The sequence below is a fragment of the Struthio camelus genome, chromosome 2 (genome assembly GCF_040807025.1).
Source record: "Struthio camelus isolate bStrCam1 chromosome 2, bStrCam1.hap1, whole genome shotgun sequence".
In the NCBI taxonomy this organism is placed as follows: Eukaryota; Metazoa; Chordata; class Aves; order Struthioniformes; family Struthionidae; genus Struthio; species Struthio camelus.
The window spans coordinates 105,978,426-105,997,516 of NC_090943.1; the positions used below are offsets into that span (position 1 = coordinate 105,978,426).

At 40.7% G+C, this 19,091-nt stretch overlaps 1 protein-coding gene across 2 annotated transcripts in view; it reads right to left on the reverse strand.

Annotated features, from left to right (window-relative positions):
• Positions 1–19,091, reverse strand: part of MYLK4 (myosin light chain kinase family member 4) — an 88,364-nt gene that overhangs the window by 13,635 nt on the left and 55,638 nt on the right. For both annotated transcript variants that reach the window (XM_068932001.1, XM_068932000.1), the window contains exons 3-9: positions 9,175–9,250; positions 8,173–8,635; positions 7,301–7,320; positions 4,199–4,304; positions 3,233–3,326; positions 1,990–2,099; positions 755–896 (exon numbers count right to left, since the gene is read on the reverse strand). In XM_068932001.1, coding sequence (XP_068788102.1) covers positions 755–896; positions 1,990–2,099; positions 3,233–3,326; positions 4,199–4,304; positions 7,301–7,320; positions 8,173–8,635; positions 9,175–9,250 — 1,011 coding nt within the window. The remainder of the gene's footprint in view (positions 1–754; positions 897–1,989; positions 2,100–3,232; positions 3,327–4,198; positions 4,305–7,300; positions 7,321–8,172; positions 8,636–9,174; positions 9,251–19,091) is intronic.

A 19,091-nucleotide genomic window follows, 5' to 3' on the forward strand; every position in this document is an offset into this window, starting at 1 on the left:
TGTATATGATTGCAGAGTGCAGACAACTAAGCAAGTACCTGTTGTAAAATAGGGTACAAATAAAAAAGGCGGGGGGAAGCCCCTTTTCTGGGCTTCCAGCTGCACAGGCAGCTGTTGCCTAACCTAACACAGACAGGCTGTATTTGTTACATCAACCACTGGCTATTTTTGTTACTTTCATTTCTACAAGCATATTTTAATGTACTTTCCCTTAAGTTGGCTAACTATTGATGCCTTTTCATGACCATCATAGAGTAATGCAGACCTTAGAATGGTATCCCAGGTTTCCACTGACCCTGAATGACCCTGAATTTAGTTTCGCTCATGCCTTGCTTTCTGATTGGTAAAAATGGGGATAAATCCTACCCCATGGTTGACATATATGAAGAGATTTGGTGCAGCTGATTTAAAAATACTTGCACAATATCTTGAGATGCAAACAGCAAAATTACAAATAGCAAAATACTGTAGTCAGCTGTGGGTTTTCTGTAAAATCAACCAGCGGAAAACTCCAGAGCTATGAAGCTTGATGATACGACTGAAATCCTCATCTAATTTCCTTACTCCTGTAATGATTTAACTGACATTAATGTGATCAAAGTAAATACACACTGGTTTAAGGAAATCAGAATAAGGCCCTCTGATGTTTCTGCCAAGGGAATCAGCTAAGCTGTATGGCCTATCCTTAGGCAAATGAATTTCCACAGTAGAATCCAAGCTGTCACTGCACAAAACATACATCTCAATTCTGTACCTTGAGATCCAAATGAAGAATGTACATTTGGTGCATGTACTGGATCCCCTCACAGATCTGTTTTATGAACAAGATGGTATCCATCTCTGTCAAATTGTAGTTTTCATCAATAATTCGATCAAATAATTCTCCTCCTTCCACACTGTTGAGAGAAAGATAATGAAGTGGTGACCAAGCCCAAATTTAATCCCATGAGGTTAAGAGTAACGCAGAATATGTACTAGCAACCTGTCTGAAATGCCATTACTTTTAATCGTTCACAGCCAGGGTGACTGAGGTGGATCTACAATATGAGATTGGACTCTGATCTGAACCTCCTAAGTACTGTGTTCTGATGCGTACTGGCCTAAACTTCTCCAAGGTCAGAGGATCCAGTCTCAATGTGTCAAGTCTCCCACTCATTGATAGATGCCAAAGTCTCAAATTTTGGATCTTATGCTCACTTGGATATAAATTTGTATTATTGAAATTAATGAAGTTCCATGGAAAATCAAGACAACATGTTGGAGAACTTGCATTTAAATCTGTGCTCTCCTCCCTCAGAGTTCAATAGGGACATGATTCAAGAGTTCAGTCTGAAGCAGTCTAAAATCACAATGGAGATGACTCCTGGTAGAACTGTAGCTTTTGTGATACGCCACTCAAGTAGGCCACATTCAGAGGAACGTCCGAGAAAGTTCAGAAGAATGAAACTCAGTGTAACTTTGTACCTTCTGCCACCTCTTTAATTACATCTTTTGGCTTCCTTAAAATAACATCTATTTGACATAACTTTAAGGCAGCTATTTTGTGCCTAAGTAGCATGATAACCTAGTATGAAAGACAGTTTGATCTATTCAGGCGCCCAGTATAAATGGCTTCTCTCTATTGTGAGGTGCCTTTCCATTTGCCTCACAGAACTAGATATTGAGAGGTCTGTTTCTAAGTGGAGATGAAGTATATTGCTTGAAACTACAGAGAAGCTATATTACACAGATCTATCTTCAAATGGGGCAGTGGCTTTGCATCTTCTGACAACATCACTGGAAAAATATTTGTAAATGGCTCCACAGGAAGCCATTTCTTAAATTCCATTTCTTTTCTTAAATTCCATTTTTGGTTCCTGGGAACCTCTTTCACATGCTCTTTCCACCTGTAAGCAGCTCCATTTCTAATTTCAGGAGAAAGTAAAAAGGAAATGGACAATTCCAGCAAAAGTGGTAAAGATAGAAAGAGAAAGAAAACAACATACTTACTATTCCATGACCAGAACAATGTCATTTTTGGATTCAAAGGCATCATACAGCTGGATGAGGTTCACATGGTTCAGCTGGTTCATAACATTGATTTCATTCTTTACCTCATCCTGTAAAGAATAATGAGTATTATTGTTTCAGCAGCCTTTATCAAAGAAAGCTGCACAAACTAGCATATTGTTAGTGTTTGAACTGGACACCAACATTATCTTCATGTTTCCACTCCGGCTAAGCAACCCCAGGGTTTTCCTTTGATTGCTCCTATGGTGGCAGAAGTCAAGGCTACAGGCACTACTAGACTGAACTCACAGCTCAGACTGGGGACTGCTTCAGTAATAAGCTGGGCAGGGGGAAAAGGAAGGGGAGAGGAAGAAGGAGAGCACACACAGACAACTGGTGGGTTCACAGAGAGATGGGGAAAAGAGGAAGGCAGGATGGGATTTGTTTCACCTCGCTCTGGGTATACAAAATGAAGCTGTGTAAAAGAGGTCTAGGACAGTCCTCAGAACCTCCCTTTGCCATCAGTGGAAAGAGATGGTTACCTCCATTTTGTGCAACTATTTTAGACATGTAGTTTAGGATCGGTTGAGTCACTCACTGGAGCTGCCAGTCTTTCACCAATGACTACAAGGGGAGTCTCGATGACCAGCTTAGCCACAGACAGTTATACTTCAGACATCCACAGTTAGCTGAGCTGAATCCTACCCTTAAATACCATTAATGACACAGCTGTCACACAGAGAACGTTACGCACGCTTTTCCTGTGAAAGCAAGACCCAGACGGCCAGGAGGTTTGGAAAACAGGCCAGATGATAAATTCTTCTCATCTGCATTTGTGTTGAGGTCTGGAGCCCGAACCATGCCTGCTATCAGCATCCCTCACTAAGTCATTGACACCAAGTCACTGCAGCAAAGCCTGGAGTGTGCTCGGGAGGCAATGTGTTATGTCACAGACTGACATATTTTTACTACTAAAGAAAGCGCTAATAGAATTGACAGCAGAAAGGAAAAAAGAAAAGCTGAAGAAACACAAAGAGCTAAAAGGAAGTTGGAAAAATGAAGAAAAAAAGTCCAGAAAACCTGAAGAGGACTTTGATGAGTTGCTAGCAGTTCTGGAGGAGAAGGTAAATAGAACTGCAGCCAGTGGTAATCCAGCAGGTCCTGTGAGTGTGATAGCTTGTGAGCCACTTGGTCATGGTCTGCTGTGTAGCTGAGGAAAAGACACATATCACGCTCTACCAACCTTTTGTTTATCACCTTTGGCTTTTATAATTTTGGCTGCCAGCTTGAGACCTGTTGCTTTCTCTTCACATTTGTGCACTTGGCCAAATCGCCCTCTAGGGAAAAAAGTGAAAAAATTTCATCCAGTGGTGTTGGTATTGGCCCTGAATGTAATCTAGGTTATACACAAAGGAAACTATCCTCTCTCTCCCTACTGCGTTCCATTTGAATTGTTGTGCTGCTGTTTTGTTGTGTAAATTAGATCCGCTGCTAGTCACTTAAGCACACCAAAATCACACACTGTTCTAGCTGATATTCAACAAATATGATTCACTAATACTCACTGCATTACCTCTGCCTGCTTTTAACATGCTATCAGCAATCTCAGGGAAGCCAACATTATATGCGGTATGCATGATAACTAACGTGAGCGATCTGCCTCTCTCTATCTCGTCCTCCTCTTCCAAGGGACAGTTGTGATTTTATGATGAAACAACACTGACCCAAGACCACGCTGCCATCAGAAATGACAATATCACTCTCTCTTAAATTATGGCAGCACAGGAGACCAGAGAACTACATGGCCTGTCAAATTAGCTCACTGATCTAGTAGAAAACATCTGTGTATTTCCAGGGATGGGATCCACTGCAGGAAGAAAGGCTACACCATGTCTCTGCCTCCTGCTGGTTGCAATGTAAAGTACTAAGCATCTTACAAGCACCATCATAAAGCCTGAGGGCAGCTGGCTGGCCTAGAATAATACCAAATACAAGCCAAGCCTGATGGTGCCAAACCTGCAGCCAAAATCCAAATCCACTCACGCAGTGAAATCAGCCTCCTGTTTTCATCCCTCTCTAATGTACGGCTAGAGCTTAGACTTTCATTACTTCAGTTCTAGTGAGGCATGTTGCTTCCATTCACCTCCCTGGGTGCTTGGCTGTAAACTTTTGCCTTGGTTTTTATGTTGATTGGGTTCGCTTGACTTACCCTCCCAGGATTTCATTCTTGCTGACATTATAGTAACTGCTGATACCTGCCCTTTTGGCTGAGACAATCCTGTGATCAAATGGTGCTGGTGGAGTGGGATTATCATCTACAAAAACAAAACAAAACAAAACAAAAAACAGACAGATAGCATAAGAGTGATCACATGTAAGGCTTGTCTGTCTCTTATTTTAAATCCTTCTTTCCTGCCTATAAGCTCATTTAGGAACTGAATTCACCTACTATATAGATAGGTCCTTCTCTGCTATTTAGCAAGGGTTTTATTTTGGGAGCTCCAGCTCAGAAAACAGGGTGTTGTAGGGGAGCTAAGTTTACTAGGGTAACATCTTCTGCACAAGAGGTAGCAAAAAGCCCTCTGAGCCCCAGCCAGATGAAGACTGCCAAACTAAGCCAGTGCAGATTCACCCCCAGAGAGGGCCTGAGCAATTTGTTTGGAAGTTGTGGCCAGAACCGCTTTATTTCTAGCTCATATTTTTTTTTTGCCTCTGGGACTACTGATAGGGGAATATGTACTATAACTCTCTCGTAGGATAGGAAGAGAGACTGAACTCTCTTCTAGGCCCAGTTAGAAGAGGCTATTTGCCTGCTTATGCTGTTCATGGTGAAGAATTCCCTTCTCTGCTGGTCATCTGATTGATACAACTTTTCATTGTCCCCAGTGTGGTCATCATCTTTACAGATCACATTTATGGCTTGTGATAGAGCTTCATCCTGGCAGATAGCACTTGGGATTTCCTGTGTGGCTCAGGGTCCAGCGTGGTAGCGTGACAGTAAGTGTCACATGCAGCTCTGAAGAGTTTCTGTGCTTAAAAAGAGAAGGCAGATAAAGGTTGAAGAGGGGAATGGGTTCCCAAGATCATATAGGAGGACCTATGAAGTTTCAGCACAAATGTAGATCTCTTCTGGTATAATTGTCCAGACCTCTACACGCTGGATCACACTACCTGCTGGTGTTAAAATCCCTGCTGGAGACCAGCCCTGCATGCCTAATTTCTCTTCAGATTTTTTTAGGGTGTTGCTATTTCAATTTCATACCCACGTTGTTTTTCATTTGATTGATATTCCCGAGAGTGACCTTTGGCTGACCAAGGTGACAAATACTTCTTCAACTGGTTGGGAGGGCTAGAGCCGCAGCGTTTCAGTATGAGCTCTCTGGTTTGGAATGCCGGCTCCCTTTTGTGTGGAGCTTGTGAAGTAATTTTAAAACTGATCATTACTTCAGTGAAAATGATTAGAAACACAAACAAAAAAACCATGACAGCATATAGCTGGCAAGAACACTTTGGTCATTAGTGTAACAGTGGATTGTCCTTATTCACAGTGAACATCCATTTTTCCAAGACGCCAGCTGTGTACCTAGAGTTTTTTGACAGTGTTATAACTTACATGGCCAGGAAGTTAGTTCATAGTCAAGGAATTGTGAAAAGCTGGGGCTCCTGGAAGTTTGCCACCTACTTGGGATTTTGCAGAGCTTGAACTGCATGTCCTTAAGCATGGGCCTTTGCCTGTTACCAACATTTAAAAAATGCCATGAACACCTCTACCATACAGACAGAATTTGACCCTACGGACACAAACTCCAAGGGCCCCAACATGTAAGTTAGAGAAGAAAACAGTTTTGAAAAAAATCTTGCTTGGCTCTCAAATGCTACCAAACTTTGGGCAAGGAAGTGTTCATTTAAAGAGGCCTGAATGCATCAGTATGATCTTCTAATCTGACTCTCCATCTCAGTTTTTTTCCTAAGGAACATGAAAAATATCTCAATGTAGAACCCAAGTTTTAGTCCTCAAGATTTTCTCAGTGATAGACCCTCTATTTTTCCTTTCCTGCACACCAAAGGGGACATCTCCTTATTCAGGAATGACCTCCTGCTACAGATCTAAAGATGCTTCAAGTGAGCTGCCACTCTAATGTCATCCCTGATATCTGCCAGAGCCCAGGACAGCAAACTGAGTTGAGAGTTTTAGTATACTGTCTCCTGTTTCTATTACAGAATCCAGGAGCCTAGCACAGATATTTAATGAAAGTTTCCCTTTTCTACCCTCCCCACTGTCCCAAAGCAAAGAAATTCATTCTGTGTCTTACACATGCATGCACACACACACACACACACACACACACACACACACACACGCACAAATATATCTTCAGATCCTTCAGGCCACCATTTCATGAGCCATCATTTCATTTACAGAGATAAGCCATGGAAATTCTCAAGAAAAAGGTCTAATGTTAGAAATCTCTGCTTTAGCCCGGTGAGCACTGCATCAGAATTCAGTGTCTGAACATCATTTATCTGACTGTTCATCAGTCAGGGTTCCACACAAAAGTTTGTATTTCTGTATTTTATAGGTTGCAGTTGTTCTCACTTCAGATTGCAACGGTATTAATATGAGCAATCTGATTTTGTGGGCTACATCCAGAACATTGCAGATTCTGGTTTAACATGTTTTCAACATTTCCATAGGTCAATCAATTACATTCCCGGTTTTGCCACACATGATGAAATAATTTCTCCCTCCACTCTATGTCTACAGCTTTTGGCTCTCTGTTGTTAAAAGAAAAGAGAAAGAAGATAGTATAAGTGGAGTGGTTGTGGCAGAAGCAAATTAGTTGCAACTAATTTCCTGATTCTCAGAATCTGGCTTCCAAATGGAAGCCTTTAAGAAAATACAAGCCAGCTCCTCAGGTAATAAACATTGGTATAGTTTGCTAGAAGCAAACAGAACTGTGCTATTTCCCACGAGCTTAGGATGTGGCCCATGAACAACTGCTTTCCCTTGCAGTTACCATGCACTCCTTTCCCGCCTGCCAATTACGGTCACAAAATCATTCTCTTCTATAGATGTCTGTCTGATCAGCACCGTCAATACCAGTGGAATTAACTGCTTTGTTTCTGCCTTTAGGAACACTTCCCATAAGAGCTTTTTTAGGTTTACATATGCCATCAGCATTTTCTGCATCTAGCCTGCTCTTTTTGTTGTCATCTTTGTTTAGGCCTTCAGCATTCACTTGATGCTTACTACTACCACTATGCTCAAATTGGCAGGTCTGCTCAGTGACTGAACTATAATTTCCTGTACCTTTTTCGCAGCCTTTACACCTGCAAGGACAAAACATGGCATTAGAGTAGGGTACATTTAAAGTAGAGCAAATTTAGAAACATAGGTAAAAAATGCCTAAACATATATTACATTCAAATAACATTAGGTTATTTTACTTCATGGTGTAAAATAATACGGTTAAATAAACTATTTCAACATTCACTTTGAACAATAAAATGACTGCTAAGTTAATCACTGCAGCAAAATAATTGTCCACTGCTGAAATGACTGCCTGAATTCTTCTGATTTTAATATTTAGCTATCTCTCTCCCCCTTAAAGCAATGGAAGAACACTGGGATTTCACTCTGTTCATAAAGGTTCCTGAGACCTTAAACTGATTTATCCCTGAAGGCCCATGAACAAATGCAGCACAGAATTACACTAAATAAGGTTACCAGTTTAATTCCTCAGGAAAAAGCGTTATGTTACTACTTAAGTTACTAAATCTTGTAGTAACTTAAGTCCCAATTGGTACATGGTCTAATATAACCTTACTTTGCTCACAGGTTACACGGTGCTGGAATATAAACACAACACGGAGACGGAGAATTCCCCTCAGAAAAGAAGAATGGCCTAACGTAATTCTCTTGTTTCTAACCTTTCTTTTCAAGCAAAGAACGAACACACTAGGCTTGTACCATGTGTGGTAAATTGTTCGCCAGACTGTTTTTGAGGGTATAAATTCAGCTTCAAGCTCAGATCAGACTGGTAAACTCATTTTTGCTTTGCTATTGGGCTGGATTTTCACCAAGATTTATATTAATTAGCCACTTTGACTTGACACTTGAACTACATGGTTTTCTATAGCATGGGTCCCTTAAGAAGGGGCAGCCTGGGTTTCAGATCTTACCTTTCCTGTGGTGCCTCCTGACTGTGGCTTTCTCCTGCCTCATCTTCATTTTGGGAAGCAGCTGGTGGTTCATCATCCTCTTCTTCATTCTCACCAATTTCTCCCTCCTCTTCATCTTCTCTCTCCTCTTGTCTTTCATCTTCAGACACCTGATATTCCTCCTTCCTCTTCCCACCTGCTAGAGACTTGCTCTCTATCTCCTGCCCAGTTACCCTTTGACAAACATCATCAACAGCATCTTCCTGTTGCTTTTCTATAGTGAAGGATTGCTGAACTGAGCTCCTCCTGTATTTGTAATAGCTTTCAAAAGCCAAACTTTCTCCCTTCTCCTTTGACCCTCCGGAATGAAATTTGGGCGAATCCATTTGAAGCAGAACAGAACTTGCCTTCTCAGCATTTTCCTTGTTGAGCTTATAAACTTTCTCTTTGTGAGACCAGGACTGGCTCTTCTGGGTGGCCCCCTCTGTAAGTAAACAAATTACGAAGGAATCTGTCAGTAGTTCTCTGATAGTTAATAACCATATTAAATCAGGACTTGCACACGTAGCATAATTTTCTGTTGTTTTCTGAAGCAGGTACTTGCTTTTCTCTCCAATTTTCAAGGTCAGTGTACATCTTCTAAATAACAGTAGGGCTGTAAGTTTCAGCAGAGTACTCTCTTCTTTAAAATCAAGATACCTTGGGGGTTAGAGATTCTGCACCTTCAGACGCGGCACTGGAAATATTTTTCTCACTCAATCTTATTGTCAGCTAAGTCAAGGTTAAAAAACTCCTGCAAAGTGGTTTTTTTTTGAGCAGTTTGATACCACGTGCATATACACATGAAAAGTAGCTTGATGCCACTCAAACAATTCTCTCTCACGCTGGTGAGCACACACCTCAGCCAACCAACTTCACTGGAGCTACTCAAGAGAGTAAGGGACTATTTCTTTGAGGAAGTATGGGCTCTGCAGCTGTACCCACAGGGAATGAGAAACTGATTAGAAAAAAATGTATTCTAACCTGTGGAATCCGGTGGTTTCTGTTCTTTTATAGAATTTGTTCCTGTTTCACTCAAATACGACTTTTCTTTGATGACCTGTGGAGAAGACAACTGATACATTAGTCAGCTTATACAGTGTTCATATTGCATAGCAACTTATGGAACTGCAGCCTGATTTGTTTGGTCAAATATAAGTACTCTATGTGATCTAATTCAACCTTTTCTTACAAATGACGGTCCTTAATCACTATTAAACTGACTTGACTGGTACCAGTGTAAAGCAGGAGAAATGATTTCAGTTGTAGTCAACATGACTGTTAGCATAAACACAGACCAGAAAAGATCAGAATTGAGCCTCAAGGACTAAAAGAAACAACCATCCAGGAATGAGGTGTTTCCTTGCACCAGCCTTTTGCTGTTAAAAATTAGGTTGGTTAAATCAAAGCTATGAATATTTAATATTCTAATAAAATATCCCAAACTGTCTTACTGACAGATTTCAAAAAGATTTTTGCTATTAATCAACATCTGGTAACAGCATTTTTAATGAGCCAATAATTTATTATAGGGTGACCAATACAGTTACCAGGAATCAGAGCGTATAAATCATGTCAACTTTGTAGTTCACTCTTGTCTACATTTTATGATGGTATAGTGACATCTAGAGGAGCTTTGTACCAAGCTGACTCCTCATAAAATCTTCACTACTACTGTCACCTTTATGACTATTTACTAATATTCTTATGCAATTTGCTCAGTGTGCTTTTTGCTTGGCGACTCCTGGACTTGTAGTAGAACGGTGACCTCAGCAATCGATGTCTGCTCTTTCTCAATTTTCCTTTTCCATCTACCTGCCTCCTCTTACAGTACTATACGACAAGCATTAGTAATGAGTCCAAAGGGTGTGAAAACACAGACACCTCCAAATATTTTCCAGAGAGACTGCTTTCTCTCTGTGAGCCACCAACTGAAAACAGCAGAATGCATATTTCACCAAAATATACACATTAAGGCACCCAATTTTTAGCGTCTTAATCATGCAAGCGGTGCTGCTGCTTACTCATAATTGTACTCTAGGCATGAATTGGTTCCATTGTAAATATATGTTCTGGTAAGCCCTCTGTATTTCTTATGCTTTATTTTTTGATTTTAATTTATTAGACAATACAGAAAATAAGCAGGAAGTTAAAGCCATGTGTATCCTCTACAAACACTGAGTTCAAGGGAAAGGAAACTTCATGAGGAGCAAAGAGAAGTAAGAAAAACTGGGTGAAATTGCATGAAAGGATTTCAGTAGCGCTACTCCAGACAATCCTGATATATAAGGGACAAAGAAACTGTGCCATGAGCATGAGAATTGAGACCAACAGTTATCTGGGATGCAGTGGGTCCTACGAAGTTACAAGGTGAAAATTGAAAAAGGCCTAAATATCTAAGAACCCTTGAAATATACATTGCAGCCTTGCTCACATGGAATGTAAATATACATGTCGTAGCTCCAGATGGATCATAACAAAACAATTGGTGCTCATTTTGTTTTTCATGATGAAAAGTCCTAAAAGAAGAAGGGCAAGACCTTGGACTGACTCATTCTGCAATGTGACCGCAATTAGTAATGCACTCCCATTCCTGTAAGTATGTCAACCTCACCATGCCACTGTGGACATCAACTCTGATCAAATAGAGTCAGCTGAGCAAATAACCAGAGAAATAGTCTCCAAGCTCTTTGATGCATGGGGCCAGATTTCATTTCTGCATTCAGAATTAATTGCAGACACACAGTGCTTCCTACCAAATATTCCTGTAGCTTGCAGGTGTGAAATACAGAAGCCAGCTTTTGAAAATCCATCTAGTGGAACATTGGATGATGCTGAACATCTGAAACTGCTAAAGTGTTACATAAATTACTACAGTGTTTATTCAGGCATCATTTCTGATCTCTTATGTTTTAACAGCCGACGAGGAACTCATACTAATTTAAATGAGACAAAAAATGAACACAAAATGAAACAGATCAGAGCATTTACTGTTATCCTTCAGAATCAATACCTATGGCTGTTTGCAGTAAATATGGGGCCAGCATTTAGTGCACTAGGACAAGAAAAATTAATATAAGGACTAGATGCTTGATTGATAGTATCTGTAGACACAGCAGCAGTCTACATATGCATGTTCCAGTTTTCTCCATGCGGAGGGTTTTACCTTTAGCAGCAACATGTGACTTCAACTTGCCAAATCTTAATCCAGCAATACAAATAGGAACTTTCACTCACTATTTCTTTCCCTCAAAGCGTTGCATTGTGCTAGATTTTCCGGAGCTGACTGAAGTCAATGCATGGAATTTCTTTTGCAGGGTCGGCCGACTGCACTCTGGGTGAGACGCACAGAGCCCCCTTTAGTTTGTCTAGGACATATGTCACTGTGATATTCGACCCCCTCCTCCTCCTCAAGGTAGTGGGGGCAGCCACTTTGACAGTCTATGGCTTGCGAGCATCCAAGACCATCACGCTTTTCTGAAAATCTCATCTGAAAAGCATGGCGGTCTGTTAACACCATCCAAAAAACCAGTCACCCTCTACTCTTCATAACATTATTGTTCCTTCAGTCTGCTAACAGTGCTTTCTTCAGGGTCCTTTTAACTTAATCCTTATGGGATTTTATTTATTTATGTATTTATCTTCCTGTACTTTGGTGATATGAGATATTTCTTTGGTCTGTAATTTCTAAAAATATAGGAAATAATATTTCTTAGTGGAAATTATGCCTCCACTTTATTTTTTCCATTTCTTTAAAGACTTGAATATATACAGCTATTTTCCCTGTTCATACTAGCCCAAAACTTACCTTGCAGTTTTCATTTTAATTCCAGAAAATATTAAATATGTAAGGCTACATTGTGAGCCTGCAAAACAGACAGAGGCAAAAAGGTGTGTGTATCTACACAAGCTGGTATTGTGTATTCAAAAGGCATTTTCTGGACTTAAACATATGCTTTCATACAGAGCACTGCTGGATTCTAAGTAATAGAGACAGACTAAAAGTCCATGCAGCGATAACAAGATAACGTGATATACTCAAGAGGCTAAAAGCTTAGCATAGACCAATGGAGAAAAACATTTTTGGAAATTATTCAAATGAACTTTAGAAAGTATTTTATGAAACCAGCAGAAATTAAGCAACAAGTAATCATATATGTGAATGTATTTTAACAGTAATTTCAAATGCAGTCAGAAATTAATGCTTTTTATAGACATCTGACTCCTTTTTAATGAGCAGTACTTAGTTAAATTCCTTCTTTGTACAGTACCAGGCCTTGTACAGTACCAGGCCTAACCTTGGAATGTTTTTCTAGCTAACTTTTGATTTTTTTATTCACCTAATAAAACTCTTTGATTTTTTTTCCTACTGCAAAAAATTTTATAATGAATGGCCTCATGAAGCAGCCCCAGGCTTTTAGCTAGATCTCCTTTATCACTCCATCACATTTCATTTGATGTCAATACATTATTCTGAAGATTCAGTTTCACTCAGCTAATACCAAGACACAGAAACTTGCACTTGTGAATAATACCTTTCTTTCTTACTCTCTTAGTGTCTGTTTCCCAGGGTCTTAAGATACTCTGCAAAGCTTTCTTATGACAAGTTATCCAGGTTTTGTATAAGACCTGATCATCATCCATTACATCCATCCAAAAAGATGCCATTGGTTTTGCCATCCAAGCACAGCAGAGTAGATGCTCGCAGCATCTGCACATTAGTATGTGGGAATAGGTACTGTATATGACAGAGATCTGGTGGCATTAGAATGCATGTTGATGCCTCCTGTGCTATCCCCCAAAAGCTGGAATCCATCTTCTCTTTTACTTTTGTGTTCCTCAATATATCCTCAATATAGCCTCCATTTTTTTTCCTTAAGAGATTCAGCAACATAAAACAATCAGTGAATGCATTTCTGATACAAACTTACAAATGATAAAAAATATATACATGGGAACTCTGCTTTTACTGACAGGTGGTACATCTGCTTCCATGTCACTATTTTTTCCTATATCACACAATCCGCAGGCACCTGCTGGCAAAAATTTTGACTCATTTGTGATCTTTATAGTGCTTCTTGAACTAGGTAAAGAACATACATTCTTCTGTATAAACTCAACTCAAGTCACAATTCTCATTCAATCACACATAAAAATAGCTCTGAGCCATATCAAGTATTACGCTTCCCTCACTAGGAAATACAGAGAATTTGTGTGTGACCTGTTGCCTTGTAATAAGGTAATAGTCTCTTCATGAAGACACATACTAAACATTGAGGAATTTCTTGGAATAACACCATCCCAGGTGGGAAGCTGAAGATTACTGAAGCCAAAGCTTCGTCCATTTCCCATTTCAGTTTGCCGACTCGACGCTCACTGCCCTGGAGATGTAGTAGTTGTCCCTTTTTGAATGGATGCTTCTTCCTGCCACACGGTTCTTGTCAAAACAGGCAGTCTTACCATCAAGAGCAGAGGAGGCATTCATGGAACCAGACTCATGACTGAGCCCATGGCCTATGGCGTGCTATCTGCTACAGTGAAGACACAGGATACTGAACTGACAACAGTAGGCTGCTTTTAAACATCTTGCACCTTAAGGTTCAGCCGCTACCATTTAAGAGAGTTAACATCAGGCATAAGAAGAGCTTTGAAAGCAAGTTTTTAACTTGTTGATTGGCAAAGTTTCAACATCTCCGGAATACATGGAGTCCTGCAATAATGACCACTAAAATCTCCCATCTCCTAAGACTAGACCATTCAGCATCCCTTGGCTTGGACATATGTCGTCCGATTGCATCTGAGAAATCAAATCAACCTGTTTCTATCACTCTCATGTTTCTCACCTGAACAAGTCAAGGGCAATATCAGGTAAGTGCAACTACTGGAGACCCATGTTGCTCATCTTACCAACATATTAGCCACCTTCACATCTGCCCCTCCTCTATACCACTTGGTGAACCATCATGTGTGGTGACTGACAAGGTCCCATGTGCTTCATAGGTGCACATGTGCTTCATATTCACCTGTGTCACATCCTCAAAACTTTCTGTGTGCAATTCTCCACATTTTTCACGTTGACAATAAATGGCTCAACCTCTAAAGTGGGCTCGACCCTTGTCACAGTGCGAGAAAAATAAGAGAAAAAGTCCACCTTGAAATGTCCAGTGGTGGACATTTTCCAGCTGTGGGCATATACCACTCACCTATCAAACAACTTGAGGCAATTTTTTGCTACTGTATCAATTAAGTAGCCTTACTGTTAGAGAATACTTTTTAGCTTTTCTAAATTATCTGAGCTAAGCGTGCAATGATATGCATCACAAATATGTTGAGACTTCTTGAGCCGCCCTTCATAAGCTGCTTTTGGGAAATCGCACTGCTGGGAGATTTGCAATGCATTACAAACTTCAAAAATCATCCCCTGCAGCTTTGATGACTGATTTTAATCAGATTCCAAAAACGCAGGTTTCCTAATAACGCACTTCATTTAACAAGAAGGGATTTGGGGTGGAGGGTGGAGGAAGAAGATCTAGGATTTATTTCTCCTTTATACATACAACTTTTTACCGTGGCACCTCACCATGAAGGCAGCACACACTGAGTGGAATGTGCTTGGACTCATCCCAGGCTCTGCTGGGGCTGTTGCCCAGCCAGTCATCATCGCTGTTCATCACTGCTGCATGTGTGTGCAAAACCCAGGGTGCTGCCAGGATGACACCAAATTAATTTCATTCCAGAGCAGTTACTCTTGTCATCAAAAGCCAGCATAGTTGAGACACAGCATTTAATTGCAACGGCCCTCTCATACTGGAGGAGGCATTCAAGCATGATATCCTTACTACTGATGGATGTATCTGACTCCTGACAGGGGCTGAGAAAAGTCATCGCCTAAAAGTTGACTAACTGGCTAGAAAATCTGATGACAGAAGGCAGATTTTTGATCACTGGAGTGGGCAAAGACCTCTTGCCTGAGCAAGTCCCTCCTACCACTGTCTCATCTCTTCAAGGAACCTTCTGCTTTTATTGGACTGTTCTCTGCTGACCTGACTTGTCTTGCTTGCCCGCATTTCTCAGTCACCCCTTTATCTCAGGAGTTCTCTCTAGTTCTGCAAAGTAATTGTAATGGGTTCCTAAAATGGTAGGTGTAACACACAGGCATTCATGTCACCCCTATAAGTAGGCTGAGGCCTATGTGCAGGTATTTAAGAAGTCAGCTATGCCTGCTTTGATTCCACCTGTCCCTCAGTGCTGTAGAGAGAGCAAAGCCACAAAAACGGAGCACATTGCAGGATCCTACCCAAGGAACATAGTAGAACAGAAAGCAAGTTCAGAGGCTAAATGAAAGTAAAACTAAAACAGCATTCAGAATCTAAGGTGCATGAACAGCTCTCCTGTGGCTGTCAGGAGGGGGGAAAACAGGGCAAAACAAGATGAAAATATCTGTTATTTGGAGAAGAAATACTGCTTTTATAGATAAAGAGAGAGAATTATAACTCTAATACTTCATGGCTCACTCAAAAACGGGCATACCTCTACAGAGAACATATTTAGGTAAAAGCATCAGTCTTGAGAGGAAAAAAACCATTACTGAATATAATAGTGGCTAAAGTCGCTGACTAGCTGTATTGCCCAAGGAACAGGCAACACATTTGCTGAGTTTCTACATAAAGATTCTACCCTCAAAACCACTGGGGATTGCAGAAACTCCTGCAGAAAGAACAAAAAAGATAATGAATCAATTCCTGCCTATTTGGCTGAAATATGAAAAGTTAACAGCGCACTGCCAACCTGGAAACAATTTAAATAATGCATTAGGGACCAATTAGTACTTGTACGCAAAATGAAGAAATCAAAAAAGGGTTATAGACTGAGGCTGAACGGATCTTACACATGGCAAACAGCAGTTTCATTGCAGACCGCTTCTAAAGCAACCAGTGAGTTACAATTGCACTGCGATACCTGCACAGAAGGGATGGAGGGTTCAAACCGAAAGCACAGCTCTCACTGCTTAGGTGTTTTTAGTATGAGAAACAGACTCAAACTGCCAATAGTTATTAGTCGTATAGCAACGCCTGCAGAAATGGCAAGAGACTGAAGTTACAGCAACCTCCAGGCAAATGCAGAAAGTTCAGCACCGCTTTATGATGGCACCAACAAGGACTTTCTGACTCTCCAGGTGAGTATTTGCAGTTGAATAGTATAGACTAAACTGTTTAATTTGGAGGAAATAAGTGAAGTATTATTTTACCTCCTTTCTTAAGTGTATTTTACCTACTTTCTTAAGTAGGTAAGTGTATACTTAAAATACTTAAGTGTATTTTACCTACTTTAAGTAAGTATTTTACCTACTTTCTTAAGTGCAAGGAATAAAACTGAAAATGGAGTTGTGCAGAGTCATTTCACAACAGGATTTTCACAGACTACTTAAGAAGGAGAATTGGAGGAAAAGCTCAAGACTTTTAAAGACGCTTAGAAGAGAACTGCTGATTTCCCTGGGTTGCAATAGTGAGAAAATGACCTACAATGATAAGTAATGCATGCTACTCTTCTCAGCCATGTGGTGACAGAGTCATGCAGTACTTGCTGGAAAAGGGCGGGGAGACATTTGGCAGGACTGACGAAGCATGAAGTGTCTGCAGGCTGCACAATATTGAAACTCTAACGCAAAATAGAAATAAACTAACCTCCTGTACAGGGCAGTGGAAGTATTTCAGGACAGGAGTAAAAGGCAGGAAAGCAGAAATTTTGCTTCAAAAGCAAGTGATCCCTCTATTTGGCAGAACACATGAAGTCCTTTCGGAGCCTGATCTGGAAACTGTTCCAGCTGCTGCTAAAACTGGAAGAAAGGTGACATGCCCTAGCTGCTTATCGCCACCTTTTAACCTGTCCCCCATTCCTCCTCTTGCCTCCTGACAGAGGTGACTATCCTTTTTGTTCTTCCTTTTCAAGTGCTCTTCAGTTAATCTACTTCTGTAAAATGATCCAGTTAAAAAAAATACAAAAACAATCCTACAATTAATTAATAAAGCAAAGAGCACCTCTCTAAAGATGGAAGGATGGGAGGGCAGGCGACTAAGCAATATGTAAACACAGTGCGCTGCCTTATCCAGATGTATCCATAGCCACCCATTACACAACCTGCTAGTAACTAAGAATAATTAGATCATTTTGCAGAACCAGTCAAAGGTCAGCCCGATATTTACCAGACAGCTCAGCCATCAGAACTAAGAGGTGCCAATTGCTGGTAGCTAGAGGAGGGTGGGAAACAAAAGGGCGCTCATCCAAAACATCTGACCACCTCCAGCAGTGCAGCGTCCTTCAGTGTTAACTGTAGTGAATGGATTATCTCACTTGCTGCCATAAGGAAAGACTAGGACAGCGTATGCCTGAAGTGATTGCAGGGTTGCTCAGTACTGCAATACGGAGTCTACCTGGGATGAAAGAGATGTTGGCCTTATTGACTGGGGGCCAGCAATTCTCCAAGGTCAATATTGTTCAAAGTATCTTCAAGTAGGGGCTAGAGACAGTGATAAAGATTGTGTTAATGTAAGCAAGGGTGTACAGAGCCAGCTGGGTTTGCTCACTGCTATGCCACACGTATCAATAGTACACTTCTGGCATAAAACTCTGCCTCTGCACAGATGAGACAAAATCTAACCCCGTTTGTCCATTCATTTGCTCTTCTTTTTGCTTTTGCCAGAACCATTTAAAACCTCATTTATAAATCCATTTTGAACATGTGGCAGGCAGGGGCACAAGCAACGAACTTCAGAGTGTCTCATGAACCAGCTTTTTCGCTAATTTGCTCAGAGATGCTATTTCTACCCCCTTAGGCAGAGGAGAGTCTGTTGGCCCTCAGCACCGATAAATGCTGGCTCCTGCTAAACTGAAGCCAAGCTCAGCACTTTCTGCTGAAGGGTATCATACCATGTTCCATTATTCTTAATGTAGAGTTGAATTCAAGTCTGTTTTTACTTAAAATCAGGATGACTAAGTGTTTACTAAAGCCAGCTGTTGTTCACAGGATAGCTTGACAACTTTATGATGGCCCTTTTAAAATAAATCAAACACACAGAGAAGAAGGCAATGACAAGTTAGCATATGTATGTTATCTAATAAAACAAACAAAATATTAACAATGTAATATCACCATTGTGATTCCAGACGTGCCTGTGCCGCTTCTGCTAAGCTCTTATGCTAGACAAATTTCTACTAATTCCACTCAACAGCAGTGAAAGTCTGCCTAAACAAAAATCAATCACTGAGAGGATTACAAGTGGAGCTGCTGATGAAATAAAGACAGAGACTCTACTTGCCACTCTCCTCTTTGGGTCTTCTGCAGTGATTCCCTTTGTTTTTTACCAAATCCAAGCTCTTCATCCTCCACTTCCAGGCTCTTCATAGCTCTTAACTCTTCACTGGGCATCTGTGACCTCTGTGTTATGCTGGTGACCTCCAGTCTGCCAGGAACACGTCCTCCTTTTCCTGCTGCCAGCTCTCATCTGTGCCCTCTGCTACACACGCTGGGCTCCCACAAATTAATCACTGAATCCATTACAGTCTCTCCTTTCTCTTACTGTATTTTTCTACCATGGAGCCTCATACCTACTCGGGCCGCCACAAGTTACCAATCCATTAACATCCCAGGCTTCATTCAGTTTGTATTTATAAATAGTTTAGATGAATATGTGATTTCACTGATATGGGCAGAGCTCCACCCTTAACTACAGCGATCAAAGCATTACAGAGATGAGCTATACATCTCACTGCATACTGGACTTTCACAACAGATGTTTTCACTGATGTTTTAAAAAGTAAAAAGAAGCCCTACACTCAGAAATGCAAAATAATTGTACCATAATCAAGATAATGCTACAAAGATGAAAATTTCTCTTTTGTTA